Source organism: Dendropsophus ebraccatus, chromosome 5 (genome assembly GCF_027789765.1).
Source record: "Dendropsophus ebraccatus isolate aDenEbr1 chromosome 5, aDenEbr1.pat, whole genome shotgun sequence".
NCBI classification, from domain to species: Eukaryota; Metazoa; Chordata; class Amphibia; order Anura; family Hylidae; genus Dendropsophus; species Dendropsophus ebraccatus.
The window spans coordinates 121,471,005-121,486,050 of NC_091458.1; the positions used below are offsets into that span (position 1 = coordinate 121,471,005).

The window sequence follows — 15,046 nt, forward strand, 5'->3', positions numbered from 1 at the left end:
TACATATCCACTGCTGTAGCCAGAATGTTCCCCATTATTAGGTGTATTGTAATTTAGGTTGGTGGTAAGGCCCCATAGCCATTATTGCCCCCCCCCCCCCCCCATTGTTATTCAAAGTTGTCTGATATTTAGTTTAGCTGATGTTAGATGTTTGAACATTACTACTTTGGCATACAGAATTGCAATGAAGCACACTGCTGTGCACATTTACCTCCAAGATGAAGTCCTCTAAGCCAAGTGTTGAGTGAGAGCAATGGCGCACCTTAGTGTGCGTGCCAATATCATAAGAAGTCATAGAGACAAAAAGGTGTATAGGACATTCAGAGTTACGGAATGATTCCTGTTTTTCTAATAAAACTTGTTAAAGGGGTTCTGTGTTTTTGTTGGTAAGGCTGCTTAGTATTTCTTATTACCTTATAAACCTTATTTCTTCCAAGCTTTTCAGCCCAATATAAAAAAAGTAATGTATATATCATAAGAGTATAGAAATTCATTATAAATCTGAATATTCCACAGCACTTTATGTCACTGTTTGACATCAGAACACATTTTTATTAGCATGGTGGTCTTTTGTGGACCTAGCTTGGAAACTTTTTTGGTGGCTTGATATGTTAGCGTTTTTGCACACACAATCTTCGAGCGGCAATAACAGGTAGAAATACTGTATATTAATATATAGTAAGACCATCACTTGAGCACTACTACTTCCATAAAGCAGAATGGAGCTGGGGTACAATAGCTGACTTTTGCACAAGAAGGCACCAGACTGGGTGGCAGCGAGGTTCCTGTTAGTGCAGCTGCACTGTCAGATCATTTCCTCACATTAGTAGTCTATCAGTAATCTCCATAAACAGCAGAGAATCAGATACAGAGCAGCCTGAGGTGCTCAGCCCCTTAGGGCCCTATTACACGAGACGATTATCGTGTGAAAAATCGTTATATCATTCGAATTTAAACGATAATCGTTCTGTGTAATTGCAGGCAATGATCGAAAAATCTTTTGTGTGTCGTTGATTTAGATCTGATCCTAAAATTATCATTAATTGTTCGCTAGTTGTTCGCTAATCGTTTCACTCAACATTCGTTCACTCAAGTTCCACATTTGTTCACTAATCGCTCAGTGTAATTGCACATTGCTCATTGTTTTGCTGGGACCAGAGGGAGTAAACGATCATAGTAACGATCGCAATAACGATTGTAGTAACGATCGTAACTAACGACTATTGTTCTGTGTAATATAATGAACGATTTTAGATTAACGATTAACAATCTCATTTTCGTTGTTAATCGTTAAAAATCGCTCCATGTAATAGTACCCTTATTTTATTACACATTGTAAATGCATAATATTAATATGATTTCACATAGAAGATTAAGTGGATTTTTTCATAATTGGCTGAAATTAGTAAATGTACATAAAACGTCTCCACAATCATTTGTTATTCATTATATATCCCTTATATTAAGCTTCTCAATCTTTATATACCAGCTTGGCTTGATACATCTTTTTACTGTATGACTTAACTAATTCAATCTTAAAGGAGTACTCCAGCAAAAAAAAAAAAAAATTTTTATCAACTGGGGGCAGCAAGTGCCATGCCAGAGATTTGCAATTTACTTCTATTAAAACATCTCAAGTCTTCCATAACTTTTCCAGTATGGAGAGCAGGAAAGGATTTCTATAAGGATTTGCTACTGCTCTCGATAGTTCCTCTCATGGACAGAGGTGGTGGCAGAGAGCACTGTGTCAGACTGAAAAGAATACACCACTTCCTACAGGACATAGAGCAGCTGATAAGGACTGTATGATAAGGACTGTAGATATTTTTTACATTTTTTTTAATAAACGTTAGTTACAAATCTCTGGCACTTTTTTCACTGGTGTACCCCTTTAAGGCTATGTTCACACTACGTATATTTGAGGCTGTATTTGGTCCTCAAGTCAGATCCTCATAGCAACCAAAACCAGGAGTGGATTGAAAACACAGAAAGGATCTGTTCACACAATGTTGAAATTGAGTGGATGGCCGCCATTTAATGGCAAATATTTGCTGTTATTTTAAAACAGCTGTTATATTGAAATAATGGCCGTTATTTACTGTTATATGGCGTCCATCCACTCAATTTCAACATTGTGTGAACAGATCCTTTCTGTGTTTTCAATCCACTCCTGGTTTTGGTTGCTATGAGGCCTAAAATATACAGCCTCAAATATACGTAGTGTGAACCCAGCCTTAATGTGTATGGAAATTTTATAGGATTTTAATAAATCTTCTCTTTTTCTTTATCCACAGTGGCTTAGGATATATCACTGGTTCAAGTGTCAAGCAGGTAGCAGGGGACTGGCGCTGGGCATTGCGGGTAAAGTATTAACATCAATTTGTTCTAAAGAAATATTGTATTGATAAGTCAGTGCACATTTAGCATCTAATACAGGGGTGGACAACAAGGCAATGTGTGGCCATTACTCCTAGTTGCAAAGTACCTTGTGTATTGTATAAGTTAGTTCAGCCTATTTCTTAGATGTATTCCCTTATACTTTCTTTAGCCCTGTGTGGCTATCTCCTATACTCTATTTGGAGTTCTTTACAATGTACATCTGTTGTTGCAAATACAGAATAAATGTATATACATAACAAAGTATTAGTGAGATGTTATTTCCTCAAATACTCACCATAGACACAATCTATTCCTATGGAGTTTTTCCTGAATAGCGGAACAGATGTACATGCCACATGGAAGGGGCAGTGAAATTCCCTAGACACCATTACTTTGTATTTGTAAGCAATTTTTAACTTTTATTATTAAAAAAAAACAACTAATGCAGCCTTTGTGGGTTTAGCCCAAACAGCATATGTTTCTCTGTGCGAAAGGGCTGCCTAGAATGATTGAAGACATATTAAGCAATAAGAAATTGTTTTAAATGGCAGATTTAGATGTAGCAATTGTATAGAATCCATTTGAGTTACTGCAGTTTCTGACTAACAACGTAATCTTATTACCATCGGCATCATTTCCTATTGGGGCATGTTCACACAGTGATTGTTTCATCACAAAAATACATCCTGAATCTGTGAGAAAAATCTAAAGGCCCTATTCCACTGGACGATTATCGGCTGTATTCGGACGATCAGCGATCACCCGGCCAGCCCCCCCGCAGCTTCCCCTGGCCCTCCCCGGACTCACCGCTCGCTACAGCCGCGTGGAATATCAGCAGCAGCGAGCGGGGAAGGAGGAGTTTGTTTGCTGCTCAGAGTCGGGCCGTGGAATACGCCCTTAAGTCATACCATCGGATTTTCACTTTAGCATGCTATCCACATTTAGGCTATGTTCACACTATGTAAGAACATCGCATGCTGTCTTACATATTCATCCGTCTGATACATCACTTTATTTTAATTGGAATGTGGGCACATTTGGGTGTGCCTGCACCCCAATTAACCATTGACCTCAATACAATGTACGGCCGTGAGAACAGCCATACATTGTGTGAACAAACTGTGAACAATGGCTGTTGTTCACAGTCTACTGTCTGAAAATAATTGACAAGTCAATTATTTCCACAGCCATAGGGGAACAGCACCCATTTTGCAATACATTGTGTGCGCAGTGGTCGCTAGTCGCCATAGGATTCTTTTTTTACAAGAAAAGTCGTTGTTATAATCAGCAACAACGGCCGTTCTTGGATAAAAAAATAAATAAATACACAGCCTTAAAGCGAGTCTGTAGGCTCACCAAAAAACGTCAGCTGCTCGATTAATTGCCCTGTGTAAAGGCACCGCAAACAAGCGCTGATCTTGCTGATCTGCACCTGTTTCAAGGGACACAAGTTTAAATTTACCATGTCAAGGAAATGTGATCTAATAGATTATATTTTAAATCAAGATCCATCAGTATTAACTGTGATCCACATCCTATATAGTTATCATGGCTAAGACATAAATGGAAGCCGAGATGCTACTTTGAATAAGCCGAGTTGTGTTCTCTTAGTAGTAGACAAGGTCCTTGAGTCTGCACTTAGCAGTGCAATATGAGGAAACTGTACTGCACAATATACTATTCTAAGCAATGGCATTACTAATTTTCCGATTCCAATCAGTGGCAGCCAATGGATGTTCTTATCCCTGACTGTACACCACTTTAGTCTGAGATTACGGCAAATACGCTTTCCTGTTTTGAAAAGGAAGGGAGGGGTAGGACAACAAAGCTGGTTTCCAGAGCTTTAGCGCTGACCCCTTATACTTCACATTTCCCTTCTCTTCATCTAAGTGCTAACATTGCTTGTTTGATCATAAATCTGATTTTAAGGCTTAAAACAGGAAGCATTGCTTCTTCACCTTTGACTCTTTCTCTCTAAAACATTGTTGGCAGATCCAGTATGTGACTAGGGAGTTCTAGCTATAGTAAAGTTATATTTCTGTCCTTACTGAATGGCCAGAAGTAGGGGGGGGGATGCAGATCTTTATTGTTTTAGGTTTTCTAGTTGTCTTCTCCTTTTCCCAGAACTTCTATATCATTAAGGAAGAGGCGTGGTTTGGATTTACTGCTCCATTGTAAAAGCTTCTTGGCTGTTATATCGCTAACACATATGTAAAATTATTTTCACACAAAAAATTTTGTGCTGTATCGAGGGATAATAACATTAGACTTTTCCCTGTTGATCAAACAATATATAGGTGTAAATTACACAATCCAGCTTTGTAGTAGAAAGAAATTGTGGCACTAACTCTTGGATACTTGCAAAGAAATATCTTTATTCCAATTCAGATCATGGACATGTGACAGAAGATACAGGCAACGGACTGTTTCACGCTTAATACATCACACGCTTCCTCTCGGCCATCAGCCGAGTGAATTCTTACTCCACCTAGGTGGAGAACCATCCAAAAATGTTAGGAATTGTAGACCACTGGACAATAACCTGAAGTCACCATTTAAGAAACCAGTGATTGTGTAGTTCTTCCTACTGCCTGTTTATTAGAACATGATGACTTGTTGAGGCTCCATACTTAAAGCCTGGGTACTTGGAGGAACGTGTCGTGAGGCTTCATCGCTGAGGCTCATTAGGATTAAACAGATGCTAAGTACTCCAAGCTTGATGAACACATACTTAACACTGCAATGTCAACCTTCTATCATTCCTTACCAGGGTCTCTTATTTTACATAATGTCTCTTTTCTAATGTGATCTTAATTATGGTTGAATTTATCTTTTTTTCATTTTTGGTTGAACCACTCTTTTTTTTTTTTTCCTGCTATACGTATTGTGTACTATGTTCTACAAATGTAATGTCTTTTTAGGTCTCACCGGTGCTTGGTATGATAACGGGAACTCTGATACTAATATTTGTACCAGCGGCAAAAAGAGGACATACAGAACAGCTGAAGGCGCGGAGTTCTTGGTTCCGAGACATGAAAGCACTGGTCAAGAAGTAAGTGACTGCCAAAGAGGGAAGCAAGAAGGGGACTGAATGAATTTTATTATCTGCACCACCAATTGCCATTGGAGCATTGTATGAGACATAGAAAGTTGTTTCAGTCTACATAGGCCACCTCAGTACAGAATGTGTACTAGACTTTAGAGTTTGTGGGATAAGCTCATGCTATTTGATAAGAGCTGTAAACAGTACAATGAGTATGTGTTCCCTGTCTCATTATTTTATAGGATATGGCTGAAACAACGCTATATACTTTTCTTTTAAATTATTTGTACTCATTATTAGTTTTTAATGTTTTATGCAATAGCTTGGCCATATCTGTCATGAGGTAAGATGAGTATCTCGCCTCAGGTGGCAGATTGCAAATTTAATAGGTATAACATTTTTAGTGAAGAGAGCTATAACACTGGCATAGACTCCACTCTGAAACTCTAAAGAATTCAAGATCCATGGTATTATGGGTATTATTACCCATTTTACTGGGTCTTGTGTCTGCAATGACACAGTTTGCCTAAATAGCTGTTGTGTCTACTGTGGAATTAGATCTAGATGGCAGAAGCCCCGGAAAGTGCAGAATAAATTAGTGGGTCACATCTGGCCAGCTGAGAAGCCAGTATTTCAAGCACTTATTTTGTCCATTTCCTATTTATTTTCCCAGTCGCAGTTACGTCTTCTCCTCACTGGCAACGTCTACAGTGTCATTTGCAACTGGGGCTCTCGGTATGTGGATTCCGCTATACCTGTATAGAGCACAAGTTGTGCAGAAAACAGTGGAGCCATGTAATTCTGGACCCTGCAGTACCAAAGACAGGTAATTCAATGATTCTCAAAAGAAATAAAGTTCTGCATTTATTTGCACAATTGGAAGAATTTTATGATTTGCAGTATATTGATCAAATTTCCTATTTTAGTATAAGAAGCAAGAAAGAGAAGCTCTGTAAATAAGAGATACTTGACACTTAGAGTGCATTACACAAGTAGTTCCCCATGTCCCTGACAACCCTTTCCATCTCTTTTAACAGTTTGATTTTTGGAGCTATCACCTGCATCACCGGCTTTCTCGGAGTGATAACAGGGGCAGGTGCCACTAAATGGTGTCGGTTGAAAACACAACGTGCTGACCCACTTGTCTGTGCTGTGGGCATGCTGGGATCTGCCATCTTCATTTGCTTGGTTTTCGTTGCTGCCAAGAGCAGCATCGTAGCTGCATATGTAAGTGACTTTACCAGGGAACTCTTTTCTCTTGTGCTTTTCTACTGCTCTAAATAATTCCTGCCCAGTGAGGCTGAAACAAGCCTTCTGTGCAGCTCAGCTGGTGTCCAGATTGTACATGATCTGCAATTGTTATACTCCTGGTTAAAGAACTAGTGCCACCCACCCAGTAACTATTGCTTCTGACTTAGCTTTTCTCCCTGATGCAAATAGTCTGTTCTTATATCGCATCTACATATTTAAGATTATAAATAGAGCTGAGCGAACCTTGAGCATGATTGAGAGTGTGCGGAATTTGATCACCGGTAGCTGAAGAAGTCGGATGCAGCTCTAAGGCTGCCTGCAAATTGAAAACATGGATACAGCCATTGTGACGGCCGCAGTGGCGACCCATGCTCCGGGCCACCGTCACGCCCGCAGACGATACCGGCGCCTTTCATCTGTGGCAGACGCTGGAGCCCACATGCAGAGGCCTCTGTTCGCCCAAGCCCCCCCCCCCCCCCCGGTGCCTTATGTGTCGCGGCTCCAGTCTCCTGCTTCCTCAGGTGGTTTGCACGTCCCCACCTCCTAGGGTGCGCACGCCAACTGCTCTGGATTTAAAGGGACAATATATTCTTAAATTGGTTGTGCACCTAATCACCTCCTCTATAAGGCTGGGTTCACACTACGTATATTTCAGTCAATATTGTGGTCCTCATATTGCAACCAAAACCAGGAGTGGATTGAAAACACAGAAAGGATCTGTTCACACAATGTTGAAATTGAGTGGATGGCCGCCATATAACAGTAAATAACTGCCATTATTTCAATATAACAGCCGTTGTTTTAAAATAACAGCAAATATTTGCCATTAAATGGCGGCCATCCATTCAACTTCATCAGTGTGTCAACAGATCATTTCTGTGTTTTAATCCACTCCTGGTTTTGGTTGCCATATGAGGATCACAATACTGACTGAAATATACGTAGTGTGAACCCAGTCTAAATCTGCACCTGTGGTCCCAGCTCTCCCGTGATTCCTGCCCATAATTCCTCTCCGTGATTCCTGACGTTCTTGGTTCCAGCTATCTGTGGTTCCTACCTGTGACTGCTGTCCCGGTTCCAGCCGTGAATCCTGCTGTGTTCCAGCCTGCCAGCCTACCTCTGGCTTCCCTTGTGCGACTTACGTCATCGCTACTGTTAGTACAGCAGATCTACGACTCCACTCATTATAGCCATAGGCCACAGATCTCCCTAGGGCTGCCTTCAGCTATCAATAATCAAATGACGAGCTTTTGGGTCTGGACGAGTGTGTTCAAGATTTGCTCATCTCTAATTCTAGAATGCAGTGTGATAAAACTCTATCAGGTTTGCAAATTGATTAACATATTTCAAATAGTTGTGACTGGAAGACACAGTAAATGCTGCAGTTATCTGACATACCCTTGTTAATATGTACAAACTTGGTGCCTGCATCTATACAGCATACATTCATACGATCATCTATTTAGTTAAAGGGGCTTTTTTGGACTTTTTCTAGAATGGGCCACTAACCTGTGATCAATAAGGGGTCTGACACCAGTCAGCCCCGCACATTGTGTAGTCGATGTGTTGGGTTATTAGTCACTTCAATAGAAGCTGCAGAAACCCAGCACAGCAAGTACACTATGCGGAGACGTCAGTAGTGGATCATAAAAGGGGCATTTCGGGTGGCCCTGAGCTCCTGGGGGGGCCCATGACCACCCAAAAAGACTTATACTTTCAGTGGTGTACTGTCTCCTGGCTACACTTGATTTGCAAAAAAAATCACTGTTTTTTTTATGGCAATTTTGCACAAATCAGGACATCATGACATTATCTATCCTGTACTATGAACGCCAGGCTAGTGCTTCCATAGTTACAGTGGGGTGGGGGGCCCAGGCTTGGTGAACAGCCTGGGGCCTATGGCAAAGTTAATCCACCCCTGGGAGACGTCTGCATCTGGCTCCATCTCACTCTGACACACAGCTGACGTGTGCTGGGTGTCTGATCAGACATTGATGCCCTATTGTAGTACAGACCATCATTGAAAAAAATCTTTGAAAAAACCCTTAACAGTGCCATAGAAATATGAGCAGCCTTCGGTGGTCCAGGCATGATAGCAATTGTGATTTTGTAACAGTTGGAGGGCCGCAGGTTCCCCATCCCTGTCATAGACATCTGTCAGATATGTATCACATATGTATTGTGCCCTTATAGAGCACTTCTCTCACCCTTCTGCCACAAGCATTGTCTATCCTAGCTGGAATCAGAAACTTTGCGTCCCAGTGATTTCCGACACAGTTATAAGTCTAGTGTATTCTAAAAATATAGCAGGAATTCACAGGACTTTTAACACCATTGCGTACTTGCCAACGCAGGTTTATTTTCATTAGAAAACGTAATACTGTAAAATTGGAACCTTACAATGCATTGCACATGTACACAAGGCTTTTATAGCTGTTATTCTAGGAAAGCAAGCGGATGTTAAAACAGGAATGACTTTATATTCGTAATATATCTGTTCCATATTGGAGGGGAGCTGGAGAATGTTTGTATGGGGAGACTTAGAAAGCCTTAACTGTGATTTGTGATAACCTGGCCTGTTAGCTTAGCAAAGAGAGAACTGGAATTACACAGAGAAACAAGAATATAACATAGGCATCTAGCCACTCCTTATAGTATAAGCTCATTGAATATGAAATCAAAGCTGTGCCCTGATAGGTTATTATGGGCAATAATGACCATATGCATTAAACAGAAACATAAACACAGTGTGAACCCAGCTTAAAGGACAAGTCCGGCGAAATTTTTTATTAAAGTATTGTATTGCCCCCCCCAAAAAAAAGTTATACAAATTACCAATATACACTTATCACGGGAAATGCTTATAAAGTGCTTTTTTCCCTGCACTTACTGCTGCATCAAGGCTTCACTTCTTGGATAAAATGGTGATGTCACGACCCGACTCCCAGAGCTGTGCGGGTTGTGGCTGCTGGAGAGGATGATGGCAGAAGGATGCTCAGTGTCCCTCCAGTGCCCTGTGTCCCTCAGTGTCCCCCTGCATTCATCCTCTCCAGCAGCCACAGCCCGCACAGCTCTGGGAGTCGTGTCGTCACCATTTTATCCAGGGAGTGAAGCCTTGATGCAGTAGTAAGTGCAGGGAAAAAAAGCACTTTATAAGCATTTCCCGTAATAAGTGTATATTGGTGATTTGTATAACTTTTGGGGGGCAATACAATACTTTAAAAAAAAAATTCGCCGGACTTCTCCTTTAACAGTTTGAGAAAGGACATAAAGTTCAAGCCATCTCATGCCCACCTGTTTGATCCAAATAAGGCTGGGTTCACACTTTGTTATTGCTGGCCATTTAATGTATCTGTTTTATGGAGACAAAAAAACGTGTGCAAAAATATATGGTAAAAAAAACTAGAGATGAGCGAACCGCTCATCTAAACGAAGTAAAGTGTATGATCAGCGCTCCGCTCATCAAACGACGGCCTTTCAGCGCTGCTCCGCTCACTACCACTCCTCCTAGGAGGCTGGGAAAAGCTGTATCCAATCCTGGAAAACTTCTCCCAGTTTGCCAGGATTGGATGCAACTTTTCCCCGACACCCGGGGTGGAGCGACAGGGTGCGGAGCAGCGCTGAAAGGCCTTTAGCTTGATGAGCGGAGCACTGATCATACACTTCACTTCGATTAGATGAGCGATTTGCTCATCTCCAGTAAAAACGGATGCAGTTGTATGCCGTCCATCAGGATCCGTTTCCCGTTGGCTTACATACTTTTAAAAAAACTGATCGAAACTGATCCGATGTCTGCTTTTAGCGTACATAAAAATTTGGTTGACCACGTCTTTCGTGGGATTCTGACAATACAAAATATGGCAAACTTGACGCTAGCTCCTTATGGTCACTTTAGACACTAGAACTAAAACTTATTAAAATAGGTCTATCACAGAGTCACATGTACTTGTTGGCTGCTCATAGTTCTGTTTTCATAAGATATAATAGGAATGTATAAGTATGATATATATATATATATATATATATATATATATATTACATAATAGCATTGAATATTGTAATGGATGCAGACTAGAGCAGTGACATTCATCATACGGTGATACTGGTCTTCAAAGACTAGATGCACAATAGCAACAGAGCAAGAATACAAATAATGAGCCGACCGAAACAATAACTGGAAAGAGAATGTCACTAAACACGCAGGTGGTGGGCTGGCGGCTCTGTATTACACATGTTAACCATGGGGATCTGAGTATAGCACATCAAAAGGGCACTTTCCCTGTATTCAGATCATGTACAAAGGGCAGCCAATAATGACATAATACACCAATAATAGCAGTTCACGTCACATGATAACCATTACAGTATATGTACAGTAAACTGTTGATATGTTATAACAGAGCTGTACAACCTCTGGTAGGTAAGGGAATGGGCATTTCTCAACAGCTGGATAGACCTAGGTTGGAGAATACTATGTATAATAAACACTCAATTATCTCACATTTCACAAAGTCTATGAATCGCAGCATATACCAATATCCATTCATCAACTAATGACGGGTATTGGCCTGTTACGGTGGAGAATAACCACTAATTAGAAGAAGATGGTTGTAAATGGAACAAATGATCAGAAGGCAGATGGCTTTATATGGCACTTTAATAAAAAGGCTGACCATAAAAGTAGTCATTTAGCGGGCCAGGCTATTCAATTGTCATCGATTTCAGTGATGTTTTTAATTTTCATATAAATAATATATCATTTATTAATATCATATACTATTCAAACAAAGGCATATTATCCACTTAGCATCGTTCTCGAGAGGATTCCTTAGAGGTGAATATCTGCCAAGGGAAAAACTAAAAACTTCAGTAGTTAACATTGCAGTTCATTAGTTTGAGAAGCCGCACACACTTTCTATAGATCATGTGTATTTGTAATTGTAATTTCTATCAATGGTTTTATCTCTCTAAAAGCATGCTGGAAATGTCGAATTTAATGACAAATTTAATATTTGGTTATTTCTTATGGTCTTATACTTTTGGGGTACACAAGGTAAATTTTTTAATTTTAGCAAAAGAAATGTATTTAAAGTGATTGTGATAATTTTTATACTTCTGTGTCATTTCCTTATAATAAATTGAGAATATTAAATTTTGACAGATTTGTATATTTGCTGGTGAGACTCTCCTGTTCTCGAACTGGGCCATCACCGCCGATATGTTAATGGTAAGAATATCTCTATTTGTCAATTAAGTTTATGTACAATTGTTATTATATGAATTGCCTGTCTTGTACCTGAGATTTTCTGCCCTTTATATATAAACAGAAAGGTAAAACTATAATTTAACCAATAAAGAGGGTACCTGTGCATTTTCTAACCCAGGTTCTCACGTTGTATGACACCGGCTGTTCTAAGTGAAGATCATCCCGGCCGGTACTGCAGTACTGGATGGATGAACTTCATTTGTGCTTAATTGGGATGCAGGCGCATCCATGTGTGCCGCATCCCAATTTACCATAGCAGACAATGTAACGTGTGGCCAGAGCTGCACTTTCCATTGCGTGAGTTGTCAGTGTTGTGCGGCTGCTATTCAATGAATAGTGGGCGCAAAAAAAAGTGACATGTCAGTTTTTTGTGCGGCCACTAGGACTCCCGACTGGAGTGTATACTATGGGGGACATTTATTAAGTCCGGCATTTTTTTACGCCGGACTTATAAATGTCCCCGCATCTCCGGCGCTACGGGGATTTATGTAGAGGCGGACTGCCTCTACATAAATCCCGTGCGCTCTGGTGCGCACCGCCGAAAACCTACGCCAGCTGAGGACTGGAGTAGGTTTTCAGCGTATCTTTTTGCGGAACGGATGGTGAATCGCGCGGACTCCGTTCCGCCCCCTTCGCTCCCCCTCCCCGCCCCCCGGCGTACCCGGCGGAAAGTGCCGATTTGCGAATATTTTATTCGCAAATTGGCCATTTGCGAATAAAATATTGCGCAAATCGGCAATTTCCGCCGAAAAACCCCGGAACGATAGATGATACATGTCCCCCTATGTGTATACACTCTGTCCGGGATTCCATTGACTGCAGTGCAACATAAATTTTCTATTAATCACGACCGTTGTAGCAAATCAATTAATAGAAAATCTACGTTGTGTGCCGTAATCTGCATGGCTCTAACCATATCATACTATATAAATTATATAAAGTGGCTTATTATTTTTTGCTAGATATTTCACTTTTTCCAGTTACTTATGTATAATGCATTTTATGTGTTTTGGGGGCTTTTTGCTAATGTTCTCTTTAATGGACACATTAGCCAGGCACCGCTCGACAGACTCTACGCAGCATATATTAAAAGTTCTAAATATAATTTAATAGTAACAGATGAATAGTTATAATGAGCACTTCTTTGACCTCGAAAGCTTTCAGTTTGATTGCACCTTGAAATGTCTGTCCATTATAACCGTTCAATTCTATTAGGAAAGCATGAATTAGGTCTGTTTTTGTTTCTTTAAAAACACTTTAAAAAAAATCTGAAATATTAAGTGATTTTTTTTTTTAGGGTTGGTCTTAGTGAGAAATGTACCTCTATGTTGCCATGCATTTAAAAATTGTGAAGAAAAGGATGCAGATATTGTCAGAATAAAATCAAGTACTGGTGCCTGTGGATAGATGACGCATCAGCTTATCTGGGCATGGAGGCCTGGGAGGATATTGGCCTAGGGCAGTTACTTGATGCTTAGAGAAATGCATTGTAAGGGTGGTATTACATGGGGCGATTTTTCGGCATTTAGGGATAAACGATCTCAAACAACCGCTATGATAAGCAATCTTAAATCGTTCACTCTGTTACAAAGGACGATGATCTTTACTTACAGTCGTTCTTGCGCTCATCCTTTCCTGGCTGATAGACCATGGAACGGCCGAACGACGTGTTATTACACCAAGCGGAGTTCAAACGATTTGTAAACGTTTAATCGCTGCCTGCTATTACATGAAACGAATATCATTTAAATCCGAACGAACGAATGATTTTTTGAACAATACATGTCTGGTGTAATACGGCTCTTGCCATTGACATACTACAGAAGCCTAGCACTCCTACAGGACTGTGGTCACGCTGTGTGGGCGCTTGTAATGTGACACATTGAAAGAAACCTCATATAGTTGGCTTATTGTAGCTCATATGGTGGCACCCATACTCATAATTTCCTGGCAGATCAAGGCATTATCTCCCTATGTGTTGTCATGCACATGAATTGCTCACTCATTTAACCAACCTTTGCTAAAGCGCCCTGATTATTGGAATAAGTTATCTATTTCCTTGCTGTTGAGTCACATCTCTCATCATCTAGACAATTCCTGGGCTATTGTTTCAATGACTTGGAATGCCTTGGAATGTCCTACGCCATGTTTATGTGCTCGCAAAAGAATGAAACAATCTTGACCATCGTCTACTGTAGGAATTTCCTATTGAACTTATTCAAGTAAACACCAGGCTGTGGCAGTGGACGGCCTACTTTAAACAGGAAGCTTCTTGAATACTGTGTTCTTGTTTGATATGTCAAGATACGTCCAATCATCCAAGTGTTTCCTTCAACAACATGAAGTATAGACAAACGTACCTCTCCATCAAGAAATATAATGTTCGCATGGAGCTGTCATAGTTTTGTAGGATCAAAAACAGCCATATCCCGGAATTAGCATATTACACAATAGTAATTACATTAAACTAGATCACATGTCTTTATGTAGCCTAAAATATTGTGTACACCTCTTGTACACCTCTTAAAACTAACTTTTATTACCAATGTGAAGAGCCAAAGAGGCATTTCTCTATCGTTAATGTGTCCTGGGTTGCACCACCTTGTAAGCACTGTGCCTCCATCTATGATTGACTGGCAGGGTCTTCAGAGCCAGCGTACACCTCAATGAAGATGCAGAGCACCTCTGTCAATCATACATGGAGCAGTGGAGAGGGCAACCTTGCAACCTGAGGCTTCTTTGGCTCTTCATGCGGGCAATCAAAGTTTGGTTTTGGGTATGCAAGCCACAGAGGATCAGTTATACAAGTATCATTACTTAGTGTGCAACAAGTGATTTTTCTGCTGCCAGATTCCCCTTTCTGTTCAACCAAGAAGGGGAAAAGATGGATGGAGGCTAAGGGTATGGGTGGATGGAGAGAGGGGCATTTGGGCAGCCATAGACTTGCTACAAATGTGTTAATGTTATTCACTTATACCTTGTTAGGGTGGGTTCATACTGAGGAATTCTTACGGATAATATCCGCGGAATTCCGCTGTCTGTCCACGCGCACGGCTGCGGCTTTCCGCCGGCTCCATAGACACCATGGAGCCGGCGGAAAGGCGCGC

The 15,046-nt window shown here is 40.7% G+C and overlaps 1 protein-coding gene across 4 annotated transcripts in view; it reads left to right on the forward strand.

Moving 5' to 3' along the window:
- The window catches only part of SPNS2 (SPNS lysolipid transporter 2, sphingosine-1-phosphate), a 104,111-nt gene that overhangs the window by 69,810 nt on the left and 19,255 nt on the right, over positions 1-15,046 (forward strand). For all 4 annotated transcript variants that reach the window (XR_011363194.1, XM_069971148.1, XM_069971149.1 and 1 more), the window contains exons 5-9: positions 2,295-2,361; positions 5,301-5,431; positions 6,096-6,248; positions 6,460-6,649; positions 11,835-11,900. Coding sequence is in view for 3 of the 4 variants with exons in the window: in XM_069971148.1 (XP_069827249.1) it covers positions 2,295-2,361; positions 5,301-5,431; positions 6,096-6,248; positions 6,460-6,649; positions 11,835-11,900 (607 nt within the window). In the remaining variant the exon portion in view is untranslated. The remainder of the gene's footprint in view (positions 1-2,294; positions 2,362-5,300; positions 5,432-6,095; positions 6,249-6,459; positions 6,650-11,834; positions 11,901-15,046) is intronic.